The following is a 21,154-nucleotide window of genomic DNA, read 5'->3' as shown; positions in this document are numbered from 1 at the left end:
GTATGTAATCCCACCTCTGTTAACAGTCTCGGGTACACCAGGCCAATGTTTTCTATACACATTCACTTATATAAAATTAACAAAAAATGATATCATCACGAAGAAATGTTTTTATAACCGTTTTCGCTTAACAAAATATCAGAAACATCTTCTTATGTCATAAAATTCTATTTAACATTATGTTTTACCTTTTCACTTTAATTTTTAAGAGGCACTCTGTTCCAACATGACATCTCTGTTTTGTTTTATTTGAGCTTTGATACCTATTTTTATTGGATGAAATTCCCCTAGCAGCAGCAGCAGCAGGGGCTCAGGTTTCCTTTTCATATAATGAAGGCTCTTTTCTCCATCCATCGCCATGAGGCCAGGTTCATTCATTTCACTTAATTAATATTACTCATGCTGAAGGACACTTGGTTGTTCTGATGTCTACTGCTGATGAGCACATTGTGGACCGTGCACTTTTGTACAATATTGGTAGAAGAGCAGGCTCCATGCTTGTTTGATGAGTCATTATCCTGAAGGGAAAACCACCTTCCAGATCTTTCAGTGAAATCTCAGCCCCTTTACTGAGCAACGAGCAATGGGTTAGCATGGGTTACTTCTGTTGTTGATTGCCGCAGGACATTTTTGTTGCATTATCTGAGACAAGAAAACACCTTTGGACAAGCTTGCACCCATATTTCACTGGAAAGTGATCAGAGAAATAGGAAAACAAAAGTAATAGTCACGTGGACTACTAGCTTAGTTTTCACTTGGGCCAGGCTTCCCTTTTTCACTCATTAAAAGCTTGGTCTGTGTACTAGTCTTCACACCACTGATAAAGACATACCTAAGACTGGGAAATTTTCAAAAGAAAGAGGTTTAATGGACCTCACAGTTCCACGTGGCAGGGGAGGCCTCACAATCATGGTGGAAGGTGGAAGGTGAAAGGCAGGTCTCACATGGCGGCAGAAAAGAGAAGAGAGCTTGTGCAAAGAAACTCCCCTTAATAAAACCATCAGATCTCGTGAGACTTATTCACTATCACGAGAATAGCATGGGAAAGACCCTCCCCCATGATTCAATTACCTTTCACTGGGTCCTTCCCACAACACATGGGAATTGTGGGAGCTATGATTGAAGATGAGATTTGGGTGGCGACACAGCCAAACCATATCACCCTGCAACTATTTCCTCCTTATGTCCGGCCTGCAAGTGGGGCCTCATTCCCAGGAGCTTAAGCCATCCGCACTGAGCTTAAATGAGAGTTAGTTGACCATAAGTAGACTAAGCAACTGAATTAATTTGTTAATATAAAACAAAACATTCTACTTTTGTAAATGATGTGGATGGCGTTTGTCTTTGAGACTGCCCTGCTGATTTTTTCCAGACTCTTGGTTTATTGTGAAGTTCACTTCTGGGCTCAGAAAACCCTGCAGCCTCCCTGAATTCATGGGGCCCTTTCCTTGTTTTCTCTTCTGTTTGCCCTGTTAAGTTTGCTGAGAGATCCCTGCATCTGTGCTCTTTCTGGTGGTGTCCAGACGCCCTCTTGTCCTGTGGTTGCGGCTCTCCCCTCTTCCAACCCTGTCTATTTGTCCTCACGCCTTTCTTTCCTTCCCTTCTTCACTTTATTTCTTCCTTCCCCATCTTCCTCCCTCTCTGCCCTCTTGTTGTCTCTCTCTCACGGTGACTCATTCATTCATCTCTGCTATTTCTCTCTCATTCATGCTGCCAGGCAGAGATCTGGGAACAGAGAGGGAGGTGAGTGTATCAGCGGTTTTCATGTCAGCAGAATTTGGTGGTGTCCCTGCTTGGGGGGCCCCTAGTGTGATTACTCCTGCCTGGAACCCTTCAGAGTAAGCAGATGCAAATCCTGCCCAGTTCTTTGACCCTGGCCCTGTTCATGCCACCTGCTTTCTGTCTTAGGGTGAATGAATATTATGCTGTCCAATGGGCCATCGGTGGCTCTGAAGCACTTGCAATGTGGCTAGTCCAATTTGAGAGGCGCTATAAATATAAAGTGGGTACTGCATTTTGAAGCATTAGTATGAGAAAGCCAACGTAAATGATCTCATTAACTTTTAAAATACTGATCACATATTGAAATAATATTTTGGATACATTGGGTTAAATAAAATATATTGCTAAAATATCATCACTTGTTTCTTATTACTTTTTAAAATATAGCTACCAGAAAATTTAAAATTACACATGTGGCTCACATTTGCGGCTCTCATTATATTTCTGTTGGACAACACATGTGTGGATCTTTGGACTATTGCTCAGAACTTGCAGTTTTCTAGTTGCTAAGTCTCAGAGCTTTCTTCTGAGGACATCATGGCTTTCTTCTTTTTATTTACTTTTACTTCTTGGAAATGGGAATATTTGTCTTAAAGACAAGAATATATGCACTTCTACTAATTTATCTTAAAATTATATATTTTTTTCTTTTTAGAGATAAGGTCTGTTTCTGTTGTCCAGGCTGGAGTGCAGTGGCACGATAATACCTCATTGCAGCCTAGAACTCCTGGATTCAAACGATCCTCCTTCCATAGCCTCCTGAGTAGCTGGGACTACAGGCACACACCGCCACACCTAGTTAGTTATTATTATTTTTTTTGGTAGAGACAGGGCCTTGCTTTGTTACCCAGGCTGGTCTCAAATTCCGGGCCTTCTTTGATCCTCTGGCCTCAGCTTTCTAAAGTGCTGGGATTACAGGTGTGAGCCACCATGCCCAACCCTAAAATGACTTTTTAAAAGGAAAAAAAAAAAAGCCAGCAGCCATATCCTGTCCGTGGTTAAATTTTAGTTTATAATGATATCCAGATTTTTTAAACTGAGTCTTAGCCCTCCGCCATTTTTGTTCTTGAGTTTCCCTTAATACTCTGGATCGGTTAGGCCATCAGATGCGTCTGCTGATGGGCAGGTCCCTGTGCCCCATTTGGTCCTGTCCAGTCCACCTCCTCACTTCCTCCAGAACTGCTTAGGCATGGCTGCAGGACAACCCAGACATAGATTCATGACCCAGAGATGTGCAAAAGTGAGCTGGGCCAGTCAGCGTGTTTTTCTTTGGAATACTTACTGGAAATAGGAAAGAATAAGGCTGTTGTTTGTGGGAGGTGAAGATGAAAAGATGCCAAGAGAAGCAGGAGGGCCCACGTGTGGTCACGGCCAGCCAACATTATAGAGGGAAATTGTGGGAAAGTACGCTCTGTGGGCAAGGAAACCTGTGCATGAGGAAGCAGGTATGATTGGCAGATGAGGGTGAAAAGCAGCACGTGGTGTCGCAAGAAGCTCACCCGGGAAGGTCAGAGATGTTATGCTAATGCAGGCCGCTCAGCTGAAGACCCTTGAATTGATCCTATTACAGAGGGGGTTGTTTTTTTTCTCTGGTGGCCCAGTTTTACAAAGATTTCTTCCTTTTTGAAGGTGGCTTGTTCAGTTTTTCCTGGGTTCCTGCACATGGGGAAAATGATCATGAGTCTCCCTCTTACCAACAGTATATGATAGCTCTCTGTTTTTTTTAACTAGTTTACAGAAAACGCTACCTTCAATTTGGTTTTTTTTTTTTTTCATCTCTGTTTATTTTTTTCTTATTATTTTACTTTAGGCTCCGGGATACATGTGCAGAACGTGGCTACATTCACTTTGGATAATTTTTTTTTTTTTTGAGGCAGAGTTTCACTTTTGTTGCCAAGGTTGGCATGCAATGGCCCGATCTTGGCTTACAGCAACCTCTCCCTCCCGGGTTCAAGCGATTCTCCTGCCTCAGCCTCCCGAGTAGCTGGGATTACAGGTGTGCACCACCACGCCTGGCTAATTTTTGTATTAGTAGAGACGGGCTTTCACCATGTTGGCCAGGCTGGTCTCAAACTCCTGACCTCGTGATCTGCCCACCTCAGCCTCCCAAATTACTGGGATTACAGGAGTGAGCCACCGCACCTGGCCTACTTTGGATAATTTTTAGAGTTAATTTTTTTTGTCCCCTAAAATGCTTTTGAGTTTTAGGTACATTCCACCCCCCTTTACTTCTCCCCAGCTTGCTTTCTGTTGAGTTCACACAGAAGTTTAATTAATCCATTATAACCCTAGTTTTGTTTGTTTGCTTGTTTGTTTTTTGTTTTTAACTACCTAAAACAACCCTTCATTGACTGGTACTAAATCATATAACTTAAAATGACTCTTTAAAATGATTAAACATTTATTTGCTGTTTTGTATATTAAGAGGAGGATGATCCCTTAATTTGTCACTGAACATAATCGCAATTATTGCCAAGCAGTTTGAAAATCGATTTTCCTCGTAGTTCAAAACTGATGCTAATTAGTGAGCAGAGCTTTGGTGTAAAAGGCATAGGAACTTACTACAAGGAATTCAGAAACAACTTGTCTTTATTTCCATCACTATCCTTATTGCGCAAGAAAAACATTTTCCTTGATCTAGTGCTCTCTCTCTCTTTCTTTCTTTATATTTATTTACTTATTTTGAGATGGAGTTTCACTCTTGTTGCCCAGGCTGGAGTGCAAAGGTGTGATCTCGGCTCACCGAAACATCCAACTCCCTGGTTCAAGCGATTCTCCTGCCTCAGCCTCCCAAGTAGCTGGGATTACAGGCATGTGCCACCATGCCCAGCTAATTTTGTATTTTTAGTAGAGATGGGGTTTCTCCATGTTGGTCAGGCTGGTCTTGAACTCCTGACCTCAAGTGATTCACCTACCTTGGCCTCCTGAAGTGCTGGGGTTGCAGGTGTGAACCACTGCGCCTGGCTTATTTATTTTTTTGAGATAGAGTCTCATTCTGACACCCAGGCTGGAGTGCAGTGGCGCTATCTCAACTGACTGCAACTTCTGACTCCCAGGTTCAAGTGATTCTCCTGCTTCAGCCTCCCGAATAGCATGTGCCTCCGAATAGGTGCATGCCACCATTCCCCAGTGAATTTTGTAGTTTTATTAGAGACAGGGTTTCACCTGTTGGCTAGGCTGGTCTCGAACTCCTGACCTCAGGCGATCTGCTCGTCTCGGCCTCCCAAAGTGCTGGGATTACAGGTGTGAGCCACTGCACCTAGCCTCTGTATTTTTTTTGTGTGAAAGCAAGTTTATTAAGAAAGTAAAGGATAAAAGAATGGCTGCTCCATAGGCAGAGCAGCCTTAATCTAGTTCTCAATTGACTGTAAGTCATGCTGAGGTAGAGTATTAGCTCAGGGAACCATAACAAGATACCATAAACTGGGTGGCTTAAACAACAGAAATTTATTTTCTTACAGTTCTGGAGGCTGGAAGTCTGCGATCAGGGTGCCAGCATGGTTCTGGTGAGAGGATTCTCTTCCTGGCTGGCAAATGGCCACCTTCTTGCTGTGTCCTCACATGGGGAGGGAGAGCGAGAGTAATTATCATCATGCTTGTCACCTTCCATCTGATTTATATTAAAATATATCAAGGCATCTGATTTTATCTTCTACTATAGTCATTGAATGATTAAATAAATATTTGCTGGGAACTGTGTTCTGTGGTTTACACAAGTTTTTTTTTTTTTTTTTTTTTTGAGTTGGAGTCTTGCTTTGTCACCTGGGCTGGAGTGCAGTGGCACGACCTCGGCTAACTGCAGTCTCCGCCTCCTGGGTTCAAGCGATTCTCCTGCCTCAGCCTCCCGAGTAGCTGAGATTACAGGCGTGTGCCACCATACCTGGCTAATTTTTTGTATTTTTAGTAGAGACGGGGTTTTGCCATGTTGATCTGGTTTGTCTTGAACTTCTGACCTCAAATGATCTGCCTGCCTTGGCCTCCCAAAATGCTGGGATTACAGATATGAGCCACTGTGCCTGGCCTACATAAATTAATTTTTATTTTAAAAAAATACAGTGCAGAGGTCCCAGGCCTGCAGGTAACGATTTTCTAATCTACCACATTTCTACATCCTGTCTAGGAGAGTAAAATCCTACCTCCCTTTCTTGCCTCCTATGATGATAAGACCTCAGAGAGTCTTATCATTACAAAACCAAACAGGGAAGACATGAGAAATTGCTTAGCTAAGGCAGTGGCATTGGGTCTGGGTGTGGGGATGATTCAAGAGCTTTTTTTGGAGATAAAATTGGCAGAATTAGATAGCTGGACAAGGTGGCTTAGGGAGAGAGGAAGGAGTTATTGTTGATTTTTAGGGTTCTGGATCAGAAGATGAGGATGCTACTAATGGAGTTGCTCCATAAAGAAGGAGGGGAAATTTGGAAAGAAATATGTTGACTTTGCAAACTACCTAGAATGCTTGTGTCTACCTGTGCAAAATTAAATGGAGAAGTGAGGCAATTATCTGAAGACTGCAAGTAAAATAAGTCCTTTTATTTCGATGGGGCGGAGAAAGAGAATGACACTTGTTGAAATTTTACCCACTTTGTTTTAAGGTCTCTTTCACGGAGGACAACACCGAGAAGGAATCATACCATCTCCCCTTCCAACTGATTATTTTAGAAGTCCCGGAACGTCATTATTTCCCTAAAGAGAGATCAGAATTCACACAGAGAGGGTGTATTAGTTTCCTTTTGCTGCTGTGACAGCACAATTAATTGGCTAAAAGCACACATTTAGTATCTCACAGTTCTGAGGGGCACGTTCCTTCAGGAGGCTCGGGGAGATAATCTGTTTCCTTGCCTTTTCTTTTTTCTTTTTTTTTTTTTCTGAGACAGAGTCTCACTCTGTTACCCAGTCTGAAGTACAGTGGCACAATCTCAGCTCACTGCAACCTCCACCTCCCAGGTTCAAGTAATTCTCCTTCCTCAGCTTCCTGAGTAGCTAGGATTACAGGTGCATACCACCACACCCAGCTAATTTTTGTATTTTTAGTAAAGATGGGGTTTCATCATGTTGGCCAGGCTGGTCTCAACTCCTGACCTTAAGTGATCTGCCTGCCTTGGCTTCCCAAAGTGCTGCAATTACAGGTTGAGCCACCCTTCCCAGCCTCCTTGCCATTTCTAGTTTCTAGATGCTACCCACATTCCTTGTCTTGTGGTCCCTTCCCCTTCCTCCGTCTTCAAGGCCAGCAGTGTAGCATCTTCAAATCTCTCTCTCTGATCTCTGCTTTTTTTTTTTTTTATCACATCTCTTTCCCTGACTCTGATTTTCTTGCCTCCCTCTTGGTGTTATAGGACCAACAGATGCAAATGCCTCACTGCACAGTAATGGTCCAATACACTGAAACAGTAGGGTTTGCAGCAGAGAAACTTTAATGATCGCAGGGCACCGAGTGAGGAGGTGGGAGGAGATCCTCAAATCTATCTCCTCAAGGAGTTTTGGGTTGGGGTTCTTAAGGGGATGATGGAGCGTGAGGGGCTGGAGGCGGGGGTCATTGATTGGTAGGGGTAAGGGGGATGAAATGATCAGGACATGGACGCTGCATTCTTTAGTGAGTCAGCTTTTTGTGGGGCCCTTCAGAGCAGCTGGCCTCACTGGTATGCAGGACCTGAAAGAATATCTCAAAGGGAAAACTGATGTCTCATAATGTCCAAGTTGTTATCTATGGAGCAGTTAAGGGGAACTATAATCTTGTAACAAGGTCTATGTGATTCCGAAGCAATAGGCCCCAAATAACGATGAGACAGCAGGTCAGAGAGCAGGCTGACCCTGTGATTAAGGCTGCATGAACTATAAGCTTGGTTTATTTTTGTTTCTCCCCCTCCCTTCTTCCCTGATTAATTTTATAAAGTTTATAGGGACAGTTTCATTAGGAGGCCCCTTGTGATTACACTGGATCCTCCTGGATAATCCGGGATAATCTCTTCGTCTCAACATTCTTAACTTAATCACATCTGCAAAGTCCCTTTTCCTGTGTAAAGCAATATATTCACCAATTCTGGGCATCAAAATGTGGACATTTTAGGGAGTGGATTATTTTGCCTGCCACAAAGGATCTGTCTTGTCCTTTATCCCAAGAGACTCAATCCCAGAAGGGGCAAAACAAAGGTTGCTTGTCCTCCTACCTTTCTTTTTTCCTCTTTCCGAGTCTAGAAAGGTTTTGGCTCACACTTGCAATTATGAGTTGATATCTACAGATGCTTTTGATAAATTGGAAGTTTGGGACTTATTTTGATATGTTATCTACCAAGGAATGTTTCATCATTATTTGAAGTTTGTCACTGTGCTGTGCTATGTTGGGGCATTGAAGTGATGTAATTAAATTTTCAGCATGTATGCCAAAGCAGAATAATCCCCAAAACAGGAAAAATAGTAAACACCCAAACCCTTCACTTTAGGGGGTCTTATATTTTCTGTGGGAGAGGAAATATGGTAGCTCCAACTCCTGGTGAGATGTGTAGTAGTGACGACTTCTTCTAGCTATCTTTTCCTGACTTCCCGGTGTGAATTAGAAATTTCTCCTCTGTTTTTCCATGGTATCTAGAGTAGAGTTTTATTTTAGAGCATTTATCATATTGTATTATAATTCTTTGCTTACTTATCAGTCCCACTAGATTTTATTATAAGCAGAGATCATGTCTTATTCCCCAATGCATTTCCTGGTGCCTGACATCCTGCCTACCAATAATTATATGTTGAATGGATGAAGGAAGGTAATTGTTTCTGTAATAGCTTCTGAATCTTGAATTTCCCCTAATGTTTGTATTTTACATTTCTCATTGACTTGAAGAAATACTATAATGGCAAATGAGATAATTTTTCTACAGTGCTTAAGATCTTTGGAGAAATGCTTCATTAGGTTAAAGCTCATATGTGGATATCAAATGAAACTGTGAGCTAAAATTGAGCTTTTTCCTTTCCTTTTGCCACCAAAGTTGTTCGTTGCGAAAACTTTCCTCCACGGTGAATTTGAGTCAGCTAGGAACAACATACACAATTTTATACAATACCTGACAAATGGAAAACATGCAGTTGAGCTGTATAAAATGAGATGATGAAATAATTAATAATAAGAGCTCTACACTTTATTGGCCACTACACTTCTAACAGCTCACCTTTTAGAAAAATAAAGACTGTAGGCTGGGCGCGGTGGCTCACGCTTGTAATCCCAGCACTTTGGGAGGCCGAGACGGGCAGATCATGAGGTCAGGAGATCGAGACCATCCTGGCTAACGCAGTGAAACCCCATCTCTACTAAAAATACAAAAATTAGCCGGGCGTGGTGGTGGGCACCTGTAGTCCCAGCTACTCGGGAGGCTGAGGCAGGAGAATGGCGTGAACCCGGGAGGCAGAGCTTGCAGTGAGCTGAGATCATGCCACTGTACTCCAGCCTGGGGGACAGAACGAGACTCCATCTCAAAAAAAAAAAAAGGAAAAATAAAGACTGTATACTGAATCTTTTATGTAAATTCATTAGTTTCTTGTTGTTGATGAAGTGGAAAACATTTCTCTTGAAGTCTCATCATTGACATACTAGTGAGCTTTTGCTGCAGTAACAAAACAATCCCCCAAATCTCAGTAACTTATAACAACAATTATTTCTTACTCCCGTCATGTGAGGGCTGTGGGCTTGCTGTGGCTCTGTTGGGCATGGTTCAGCCCGTCTCGTTCTTGAACAAAAGTCAAAGAAACAGTCACCTCCCTGTGGTATGATCTTTTCAAGGCCAAGGGCCAAAGCCCAAAAAGGTGGGAGAACAGGGGCAAACTATGCAAGCGCATTTTAAGCTTCTGCTCAGATACGACATATGTCATGTCCACTCACATTCCATTGGCCAAAGGAAGTCACACGGCCAAGCTCAGTGGGGAAAGGCACACTGCCTATAGGAAGTGTGCCAGAATAGAAGGAAAAAAAAAATTGTGAACAAATCATACCATCCATCACACTCTGCATCCAAACTGGTATTAGTCAAAGCCATTGTTTGGCCTTTTGTGATATAAGTTATGCTTTAAAACTTTTATTTGGAGTTCAATTTATGTAGCCTGAATAATAAAGGTGATTATAATTGATTTTGCATAAATAGGGCTCTCATAAATAGGAGGAAAAAGTAAGCAGATTTGGGGATTTTAGCTAAAAAAAAATTCAACTTTATAAATACAGAAGTGTTTTTAGGATAGTGATGAAGGTCAGTTGTTTTGTATATCTGTGAGTGTCCCTGTCAGCGGAAAAGGATTGAAATTAAAGTAGAGATATTGGCGTAGAGTTAACATAAGGAACAATTTCTTAACCAGTCGAGTGAAAAAGACATGGAAGGGCAGAAGTTCTCCCCAGTAGACAATTCAATCATTATTGAAGAGGGAAGACTGGCTAGAGGACAGGTGTCTGCCAATTCTTTGTTTATAGTACTTTGAATTTGAAAATAAAGAAGTCCTTTTAAGACAGATGGTATTAAAATTCTTCTTACATCAGTAAAATGGCATTAAGAAACTTAGAAGCTGGTTTGATGTAGAAAATGAGAAAAAAGAGAGAAAAATATAACTCTGAGCATGTATCGCTTCTTCAGAGAATAAAGTATCACATGAATATGGTTTTAATGTATTTGTTCATTTCATTCATACTGTATGTCAGGCACTGTGATCATTGCTGGTTTGGTAAGAAATTATAAAATGTATCTGGGTGTGGTGCCACATGCCTGTAATCCTAGCACTTTGGGAGGCTGAGGTGGGAGGATCGCTTGAGCCCAGGAGTTTGAGACCAGCATGGGCAACACCGCAAGATCCCATCTCTACAAAAAATACAAAAATTAGCAGGGCATAGTGGCGTATGCCTGTGGTCGCAGGTACTCAGGAGACTGAGACGGGAGGATCATCTGAGCCTGGGAGGTCGAGGCTGCCACTCACTGAGGCAGTGAGTCATGACTGTGCCACAGCACTCCAGCCTGGGTGACAGAGTTAGACCCTGTCTCAGAAAAAAAAAAAGATTAAACATAACTTAAAGTTAAAAGGTTAAATGTAATCAGCTATAATGTCACATATCACCAACATTCTTGCTCTGAATTTTGTGCTTACAATTTGAAAAAGAGAATAAGATATTCAAACTATATTTCATGATCTACAGTTATGAAAATGTAAATGTTTAAAAAAACTACTGCCTTTCAGGCGATCACATACTTTTTTTTCCCCTCCTCATACATTTCTAATGAGCTCTGAAATATTTTTAAAAGACAACTGATCCTCTCTGACAGCAAATTCTCATTTTACTTGCTTTTGAAGTGGACTTGTGAACATGGCAGTGAGTGAGTGGCTCAGGGGCTGTTGAATTTGGTGAATCCTTTCAAGAAGTTACATCTTCTGGAAAGTCAAACAGTACAGCATTATTATGAATATGTCCATCAGTGCAGCTGTTTAAGAGGCCCAGAAACCAATGGTTTTCTTTTGTCATGAAAAGCTGCAGCCATGATATTTTTTTGAAATGACAGAAATATTTGTCAGAGCAGTGGCAGTTGGTATGTGGCATTATTGAGTCTTAATCTGTGCGCTAGCAACGGAATGTGTTCGCTTCTTTGTTATAACCAATTTATAATAATCCTAGCTGACTCTTCCGTGGAGCTTCCCTTGAGCCAGGCCGATTGAAGCAGTTCGGAACTGCTGACTCATTTAATCCTCACAGCAGGAGAGTAGAAGCTGTTCGGTAGCTGCATCCTTATTCCCATTTTGTAGATTAAAGAATTGAGGCATAGAGCGACTAAGAATTTGCAGAAGGTCACATCATTAGATGGCGGGGTCAGGCTTTGAACCCAGGCTGTGTTCGATTCGTTTTGCTGCCTCTCATCAAGTGAGTCCAGTAACCTGACATCTTATTAAAAGGAAGAAACGATTCCTGTTCCCTTTGGTTTCATCCTACCCTGAGCCTTCTACTTGATTTTCTGGCTCTTCTGGTTTGCACTACGAGTTTGTAATTGCTTTCCTTAATGCAGGTGAAGAACTTTTCCCAGATCTTTGCGGTGTTGAATTGCAAAACAATACAACGTATACATCCACGCACACTTAAAACAAAACGAGCCATGGTCATTTATTAATCAAGAGAGGCTTGACTCGGGCCTAAAATGACCAGTCGCTCAGCAAGGACAGGTATTAAAAAGCGCGGGGTCTGGGAGCCGGTGAGAGAAGGCTCTTTCTCATCCAGGATCCGAGGACTTCCCGCGGACACGCGGGAGAAGCGTCCTCTCGGAAGAGGCCCGTGGGAGCGGGCGCGGTGCAACCCTCGGCCCCTCTGGGACGCAGGTCTCCGGGTTCCCCGCGGATCTCCCGGCCCTTGGGCCTGGGTGCGTCGCTGCGCGCAGCAGAGACGGCCTCCGCCCTGGGGCTGGGTGCCGCTGTCCCGGGTTTCACTGGCTGGAGGAGGAGGGAGGGCGCACCCTGGCCCCGCACTCCCCGCGACATTTGGGTGCCAGGGACGTCAGTCAGCCTGGTATGAGGGTGCCCCCGGCTGGGGAAGAGAAGAGGGAGGGAAAGGGGTACGCGGGTTTGAGCACTCTCCCCACCGGTGTTTGTCACCTCCCCCGCCTGGATCCCTCCATCCCCAGCCGCCGCCCACCTGGGCTCCCCGGCCTGCAGCGGCGGTGGCGCAAGGCTCACTCCCCAGGCCTCAAAGTCGCACCCACGGCGGTCTGCGGAGCTTTCCGGGTCTCTGCCCGCCCCCTCCCCCGCTGCGCCCTCCCTCCCAGGGTGCCCGACGTGCACGTTCCCTGCCACTTCGGTCCGGGCGCGCCGGTGGGTTTGGCCTGCGCGGCGGCGGCAGCGAGGCGGGGGAGCGAGTGAGCGCGAGGGGCGGGCGCGAGTGACTGTGTGAGTCACCCGTACCTGGAGTGCGAGCGACGCAGAGCCAGCGGCGCGGAGCCGGAGCCGGAGCCGAGCCCCAGCGCCTGCGAGCCCGAGAGCGCGGCCGGCCCCAGGCGCCAGGCCCCGTCGCCCTCCCCGTGCACTCACCCGGGGCCCGGCGCCGACTCCCTACCCGGCGCCCTCCGCCCGCAGCCCTCCCGCCTGCCAGGAGGCGGTGCGGGGCTCGCCGGGGGATGTCACAGCGGCTCCTGGGAGCCAGCAGCCGCCGCCGCCGCCCCCGGTAACCGCGATCATGAACCCCCAGTGCGCCCGTTGCGGAAAAGTCGTGTATCCCACCGAGAAAGTCAACTGCCTGGATAAGGTGAGCGAGGGGGCGCCGGGCCAGCCTGGACCTGCCGGGCGAGGGGCTGCACCTGCTTCGAGAAGTTTTGGCACCTGGGATGGAAAGCAATGAGTGGGTCGGTGCGTGTGCGTGTGCCTTGGCACGGGGGGAGGGCGCGCGAACGAAGACGCCAGCGGGAGTGTCAGAGACCACGCTTGGCGATTGTGATGTTGGAACCGGGAAGGGCTTTTGTCGCGGTGCGGGGCTGTGCGACATCGGCAGAGCCTCTGCGGAGGGCGCACGGCGGTGCGCGGCCCCGGACCCCGGAGGGACCAGGCTGGGCACCCAGGGGGGCACTTCGGCGAGCCGCGCCCCCTCCACCTCCACCTCCACTCGTGTTCCACAATACCCCCGCCCCCCGCCCCACAGATCCGCCCGCGATCCCACCTCACCGCCCACCCGCAGCGCCTCCTGTGACCGCGGCGAGGGGGAGAGGCAAATAGTAATTAATATGTCATGGGGCAGCCGCTGCCGCATTGCTAAGAATAATCCCTGCTGGAGAGCTCCGGCTCAGCGCGGCAAGCCGGACCCACGGGTGTCTAATCCACCGGGTGGGGAATTCCAGGGGAAGTAGTTTTGTAGCCGGGCCCCTCCAGCCCTGCCCCCTGCCCTTCCCGGGCAGGGACGGAGATGAACAGCCCGGGAGAGAGACACCCAGGAGCGATCCGGAGTGACTGACAGTTGAAACCAGCCAGGGGCGTTCTGGGGAAATTTGCGTCTGAAGATACAAATGCTTCCTTAGAACAAGCTGCCATCCTGACAGTCATCCCGGGCAGAGTCCGAGGTCCAGCATTTTAGTGGAAGCTGGTCAGGTGTAGGGGTACTTACATAGCTCTCGTGCAGCCCCCTCAGCTTGCCTGACTTCGGGTGAACACATATTTATTGAGATCCTACAAACCCTGCATTTAGACACTTTGAACTGGATTCCTTTTGGTTTCGAAGCCACTCTCTGGGCCCCGTTTCTTCATTAACCGAGCTCAGAAATCGTTTCTGGCTGCTCAAAGAAGTGCTGTTTCGACAGAACCTTGACAGTTCGTCCATGGTGCGTCTGTGTATTGTGGTGGGTCTTCCTTCAAGACTCCATTTGCAGAGCTGCCTGCTTTATTTACTTAGCTGAAAGTAGGTAAACACATCCCCAGTTCCCTACACTCTTTCTGTTGTAATATTTTCAGCTACAGGGACTGTGATGCACTAAAAAGCCTTCCTTCTGTGCCCATCCTGGCGAGAACTGGCATTGTACTGAATTTTTAAATGTTTTTTTTTTTTCCAGTATTGGCATAAAGGATGTTTCCATTGTGAGGTCTGCAAGATGGCACTCAACATGAACAACTACAAAGGCTATGAAAAGAAGCCCTATTGTAATGCGTAAGTATTGTCAACATGCTGTCCAGGTGTGGCACAGCCTCAGAGCTTGAGAGCCAGTGGACCTGCCTGTTTTGAAGAACTGACTCACTGTGTCACCCAGGTGTGGCAGGGGCCAGTTACCTGTTTATATCACAGACTCTGGGGCCATGTACTTCGTTGATGATCACTGCTTTTTATACCTTTCTAATGTGTTGGGTAACGTCTATGCATCTTCAATCAGGTTAGTTTTTGAGGTTCGCAGTGTTACAGCCTTAGGGACACTTATTAGAAGCTGCTGAACTTCCCCACTGAGAACGTGTGGGCTCTGAAGTGCATGTCAGGTAGATTTCCATTTTAATCCTGTGTCAATTTCCATTTTAATCATAGGATGTTGCCATACTGCAATTTCATACCTGAACCTAGTTGCTATGGAAAGGAGTCTTGCTCATTTGGTCTTAGCTGAGACCACTGCAGAGATTCTGGGCTTAAACAGGAAATCAAAGAATGGTTTGGAGAATGGAACCAAAGACATGGGTATTCCTGGCTGGTTAGTAGTAGGTCGGTTGTAGTAGACCTACTGAAGTAGACTGGGTACTTCCGACTGGTTAGTGCTGTAGTAGGTGGGGATTAAAAAAGGTAAGCCTTCTTTGGAAGGCTTTTGTGTAGGCATGCTGCTAGCCTAGAATAGCAATTAGCTAGCATTTATATCGCGCTCACCGTGTGTCAAACTCTGTTCTAAGCACTTTATGCATACTGATCATTTAATCTTTACAACGACCCTACGAGTTAGGGGACACTATTATTACGCCCATGTAGCGGGTAATGAAATTGAGGCCTTGAGAGTATCAGGCTCAGGAGGGGGCTCAGATCACTCCTGGAGGCTGCTGGTGGTTTGATTTGGCTAGTGTTTCCAAATGTCTACCTTGCTGCCCAGGGGCATATGTTTCTCCACTCCTGTGAACATCCCCCTACCCCAGACTGCTTTCAACTGTAAGCTCTTGGCCCTGATGGTTAAGTTTTCTCTTTCTTTTCCTTTCTTTCTTTTTTTTTTTTTTCTTTTTTTTTTTTGAGACAGAAGTTTGCTCCTGTTGCCCAGGCTGTAGTGCAATGGCATGATCTTGGCTCACTGCAACCACCTCCTCCCAGGTTCAAGCGATTCTTCTGCCTCAGCCTCCTGAGTAGTTGGGATTACAAGCATGCGCCACCGTGCTCAGTTAATTTTGTATTTTTAGTAGAGACGGGGTTTCTCCATGTTGGTCAGGCTGGCCTTGAACTCTGGACCTCAGGTGATCTGCCCCGCTCGGCCTCCCAAGGTGCTGGAATTACCGGCGTGAGTCACCGCACCTGGCCTGATGTTTGAGTTTTCTCACCAGTTCCCCTGTGTGGTTGGCATGGTCTGGAGGCAGCAAAGGGGCCTTTGGACCCCTGGCCTTTTGGCTGGAATGTTGCCAGAGATTCATCCTCCCTACAGTTTTTGAAGTAGGTTCATCATTCAGGTCTCCTAGAGATGGAGGGCCCTTGGTTAATTCATGCTTCATTACTTACTGACAGTATGTTATCATAGACAGTATATTTTTGGTAAGCAAATGGAATCACTCATACCTCTCTGGCAAATAACTTAAAAAAATTTTTATCTGGTGAAGACTGTTTAATATGTGTTTTTCCTTACTCCTTAGTGCTTACAGGTAGACCAGAAACTTTTCAAGAAATCAGAAAATGGGGGCATTGAACAGAATTCAGGACTTTCTTGGAGAGGGGAAGTCCACAGATATTCCCCAAACTTTCTGATGTCTTCGATCCTTCTATACCATGCTTCCTATTGGAATAGCATGAAGCAAAAATGAGGTTTCAGTGTCATGATTTCCTGCTTCCCTTCCAGAGAGCCATAAACGACTGGTTAAAGATCAAAGGCAGGCGTAAGGAGAAGGGAAAGGGCCCCAAGCACCCATAAACGGGATAATTGTTCTTTGGTTAAAGGAAAGTGAACCATTCTTCCTGTAACTGTTTCAGTGGGCAGCCTGTTTCCATCAGGCTTTATGGACCACATCAGGATTCAGGATTCTTTACAGGGCAGGGCCAGGAATTTAACCCCAGTGATAACAATGCCTTTGGGTGGCCCTGGTAGGCCTGAAGGGATTGGGAGGGAAGGAGGAAAGAGACAGAAAGAAAATGGGGAGAGAATAGCAATTACAACAATGAGAGAGAATTGGATAAGGGAGAAAAAGAAATGATCAAAAATAAAAGGACAGAAAAAGGTTCTACTGAAGTAGAGTCGTTGACTGCATCGGGATACTTGAAAATTATTTAGTGCTTATTGCTTAGTTCGAGTTCAATCTGATTTAAAAAGTTTATGAGATTCTGGATGAGTTGGGAACAGCTATTTTGCACTTTGACTTGATAGTGATGAGTGCCCAGAAACGTTGAGATGTGGGCCCCAAAAGGAAATGATTCTACTTATGAAAAAGAAACATCCCGTTGTTTTGTTTCATAGGTCTTAACCTTATTTTTAATACTCTCAACGTACCTGTATAGAATGTTTATAGATTTTTCTCTCTAAAATTTCTCATATGATTCCAGTACATTATTTTTAGTTTTAAGTTGAATTCTGAGGGTAGCACCCTAGGATTTTTGCCTCATTTTGAACCTGGAAGTCTACTTGATTGAGCAGATAAATAGGGGGAAATAGGAATTCATCCTTAGTGAATGAATGAGTAGACAGCTGATATTTAAAATTTAGCTTTAGGTTCATGTCATATGCTAACTGTAGAAAATGGAGCCTGGCAAAGTTTTGGATTCTGTCTGCTAAGAGGGTTCTGGGCTCAAAGGTCCCTGCTGTCAGTCTGTAGTCTGCTAAGGATACGTGTTGCCATGTAAACTGGCTGGGCAGTATGGATTGCCCTCTGGGGATACTGACTCATTGGCTCTAATTCACGTGGTACATGTCAATCAGCTGCTCCCTGTGGTTGTGGCCAGAGGGCCGCCATAATTTCTCTGGGTCATTGGTAGAAAATTGATTCTCTTATGTATACTGCTACCAGAAAATGAAACATTTGCTTTCCATGTAATGCAATATTTTATCTGTACCTGGTTTGGTTCAGGAGTCAATGTATATACATGCTTAAATGAAAACAACTCTTCGTCTTCCCCTGTCACTTTTTATTGTGAAAATTTTCATATATGAAAAATAAGTAAAAGAATAATACAAGGAACATCTCTATCCCCTCCACTGACATTCAGCTATTATTAACATTTTGCCATGTTTGCTGCTTCATATTTTGATCTATCTAATTATATGTCCAAATATATATATATATATATATATATTTTTTTTTTTTTTTTGTAGACGGAGTCTCACTCTGTAGCGCAGGCTGGAGTGCAGTGGCTCAATTTCAGTTCACTGCAAGCTCCGCCTCCTGGGTTCATGCCATTCTGCTGCCTCAGCCTCCCGAGTAGCTGGGACTAGGGGCGCCCGCCACCAAGCCCGGCTAATTTTTTGTATTTTTTAGTAGAGATAGGGTTTCACCATGTTAGCTAGGATGGTCTCGATCTCCTGACCTTGTGATCCACCTGCCTCAGCCTCCCAAAGTGCTGAGATTACAGGCATGAGCCACCGCGCCCGGCCACTGTTGAGCCATTTTTCCATTTCATACATCAAGTTGGTTTCATACATCGTGACATTTCATCCCTAGAAACTACGTCATGCATGCACTAAGGACATTTTCTTCAAGAATCATAGAGCTTTTATTACATTTAAGAAAATTAACAAATGCATTATTATAACATCTTATATCCTGTCTAATTTTACATTTCCCCCATTGTCCTAAGAATGTTTTTTACAGTTTTTTTTAAAAGCCAGGATCCAATCAGCGCTCATACTTTACATTTAGCTGTTATGAAAATGACAACTTTTCTTAGCTATTAGAGATTCAATATCAGTTATTCAAGTTCTGCTATTATTTCTACTGATTTACAGAATCTCTCACAGTTTTCAAGAAAAGGGCTTAAGTAGTATTTCTTATGAAAAAACATCCATAATTAAATGAAGAACCTTTAAAATAAATATTAAGAATATGCTTAAGAATTGGAAACCATGAGCATAGACATTTGGAATTATTGTAAGAAAACATAAAGATTTCTCATTTTAATCGCTACCTGAGGGCATTCTTTAATGGAGTGAAGTAGTGAGTGCTTCTTCAGTTTAAATATATTGCTTGTTTATATTCTCATGTGTTTAGAGAAGAAACAAGTATTCTGTTTGATTTCATGCAAAGGAGAACATGTATAAAATATAATTTACATGATATTTAAATTTTGATCTTTTGATAGAACGATCAAAGTATAGTACACACTAGATGTAAGATTGGGCGTAATACCCATTTTGCTCCTAACGCAGCAGTGCACACTATTAAAATATTTAAAAACAAACTGGTGTACTTGAGTGCGTGCCATGTTTTCATAAGCTTTTATGTTTCATAAGCAGGCAACGGATTCTTTAGCACATTTGGGATTTTTTTCACCATGGAACTTGCAAAGAAATGAGGACTAGGCAAAATTGTTATCACTAAGAGGTGCCGAGAAAATAACACTTGATGATTAGACAAAAAACATAGCTAATATTTCTATGTGAATTTATATGCCAAGCTAAACTATAAATATTTTGCTACCCAGCAAGCCACACAATGAGTGTAAACCCTAAGACCATTTGTCAAATAAATTATTTAATTTGATGTGTGTATAAGTCAAAATTGCATTTACTATGTCTTTTTAAAATATACATCGGTTCTTAAAATTTCTTGAGAGGTATTACCACTTAGAAGTAGCATTGCCAAGACTGACCAGCTAATGTGTTCTCACCAAATGTCAAGTTATATTAGGTCTGGGGTGCCACCAAGGAACGACGCAATAGTTTAACATGACCTTGCCAATAATTTCCTCAGAACATTATTTCGGCTGAACATTATTCACAGACATATTTTTGGGCTGAACATTTGTTCTGACCTGCCTACATTTACTATACCTTGTATCTTAGTCAAATGTATCTTTAATTATGGGGCTAAAAGAACACAAGTATCCAGTGAAGTATCTTTAGTGATCCAAGTAAGATTCCCTCTCATCAAAGAGTTTCACTTAACATGGTTTCTGAAGACTTTAAAAAATAAAACAGCAGGAGCTGAGTGTTGTGTTTACTTTCGCTCTGCCTGTGTTCACATTCCCTCTCGTGAATATTTATTGACTTTCTACCGCCTGCAAGAGGCTGGGCTGGGTGCATCTCGTGACGAGTCACCCAGAACGGTCAGCACAGTTCTGCCGGCCCCTGTTGAGTGTGATTATCGAGGCCAGTGCTCCGCTGCCTCTCACGTACCATTTCGCTGCTGGTCACTCCTCATTAGTGCCGTTCCTAAGGGTAATCAGAGGACACAGAAGGAATTAAATTGAAACCTGAGAGTATTCCCACCATCTATTTTCCTTATCTGTAGTTGGGCCTCCTGAATTTGGTTCTAGAACACTCCAAGGACTTGAGTTATCTCAAGGAGATTGATGAAATTCCTGCTATGAAGTTAGCTTTGATTACAAAACAATGTGTCACAAAGTACAACATGTTCTAATTGGAGTTTTGGAGCTAGATGGAGCTGGAGTTGAATCCTAGCTCCATCCTGGCCTACTGAGCAAGTCTCTCGATTGCCAAGCATCAGTTTCTCCATCTGTCAAATGGGCACAGTAATATTAAAACCCACAGGGCTGTATGAGAAGTAACAAAACAACACTAGGATAGGCCGTAGCCTAGTTTCTGGCACATGGCAGACCTCCAGGAAACAGTAGTGTCCATCTTTCCTCATTGGTACTTTTTTGAGGGGTGAAGAAAGAGTGGGGAAGAGAGAAGAGGAAGTACATCAATAAATGTTAAGAACTCACTCACACCTATTAAAAGGTTTATACCAAAGTTTTTCGCACTATGGGCTGCTACCCATTAGAGAGTTGTAACCAGAATTGAAAGAAGGAAGAAAAGAGAATGAGAGAAGAGAAAACATCAGAATTCATTTAAGTACTAAAAAGAGAATTCTTTTTGGCAAACTTTTTTTTTCAGTGATACGGGTATATATGTGTACTGGATCACGATGTAGAAAATTTTTTTTTCTTTTCTTTTTTTTTTTTTTTTTTTTGAGACAGAGTCTCGCTCTGTCGCCCAGGCTGGAGTGCAGTGGCTTGATCTCGGCTCACTGCAAGCTCCGCCTCCCGGATTGACGCCATTCTCCTGCCTCAGCCTCCCGAGTAGCTGGGACTTCAGGCGCCCGCCACCACGCCCAGCTAATTTTTTGTATTTTTAGTAGAGACGGGGTTTCACCATGTTAGCCAGGATGGTCTCGATCTCCTGACCTCGTGATCCTCCCACATCGGCCTCCCAATAGAAAATATTTTTTATTGGAAGTGGTGATTGAAAGATATGAGAAACACTAGTTTAGTTCCATATTGTTAATGCTCCATACATCAGAGAGCATTGAAAGTTACCTGCATATCCCCCCAAGCCTGGCACGTAGACGAGATTGGGCACGTCCAGGGTGGTATGGCCGTAGACGAGCCTGGCATTTAGAAGGTACTTGATAATATTAGTCACCTCAGGGACTGCGAAGACTGTGTGTAGCCTCTGCTCTCAGCCCCCAGTTTAGGATAAGGCCCAGGCTAGTTTCTTTTGGGAAGGCAGACAGAGTTTGCATGATCCAGAAGAACTGGATTAGGATGAGGCTTTGAGGAGCCTGATCCGTGCGGACT

At 44.2% G+C, this 21,154-nt stretch overlaps 2 protein-coding genes and 1 long non-coding RNA gene across 3 annotated transcripts in view; 1 reads left to right on the top strand and 2 right to left on the bottom strand.

Annotated features, from left to right (window-relative positions):
• Window positions 1–11,865: 11,865 nt before the first annotated feature.
• LOC100608339 (uncharacterized) lies at window positions 11,866–12,954 on the bottom strand. The gene is made up of 3 exons (XM_054660062.1): window positions 12,888–12,954; window positions 12,416–12,743; window positions 11,866–12,307 (listed from the first exon to the last, which is right to left on the bottom strand). The coding sequence occupies exons 1-3, from the start codon at window positions 12,952–12,954 to the stop codon at window positions 11,953–11,955; spliced, it is 750 nt and encodes a 249-aa protein (XP_054516037.1). The 3' UTR covers window positions 11,866–11,952.
• The window catches only part of LOC134806983 (LIM zinc-binding domain-containing Nebulette), a 214,141-nt gene continuing 205,588 nt past the window's right edge, over window positions 12,602–21,154 (top strand). The window contains exons 1-2 of the mRNA XM_063781460.1: window positions 12,602–13,021; window positions 14,313–14,407. Of these exons, the coding sequence (XP_063637530.1) occupies window positions 12,953–13,021; window positions 14,313–14,407 (164 nt within the window). The 5' untranslated portion in view covers window positions 12,602–12,952. The remainder of the gene's footprint in view (window positions 13,022–14,312; window positions 14,408–21,154) is intronic.
• LOC129136258 (uncharacterized) overlaps window positions 19,405–21,154 on the bottom strand; it is a 66,275-nt gene continuing 64,525 nt past the window's right edge. The window contains exon 4 of the long non-coding RNA XR_008537734.2: window positions 19,405–19,784. This is a non-coding gene — a long non-coding RNA (uncharacterized LOC129136258). The remainder of the gene's footprint in view (window positions 19,785–21,154) is intronic.

This window comes from Pan troglodytes, chromosome 8 (assembly GCF_028858775.2).
Source record: "Pan troglodytes isolate AG18354 chromosome 8, NHGRI_mPanTro3-v2.0_pri, whole genome shotgun sequence".
Lineage (NCBI taxonomy): Eukaryota > Metazoa > Chordata > Mammalia > Primates > Hominidae > Pan > Pan troglodytes.
This window is presented reverse-complemented; position numbering and strand designations above follow the sequence as displayed.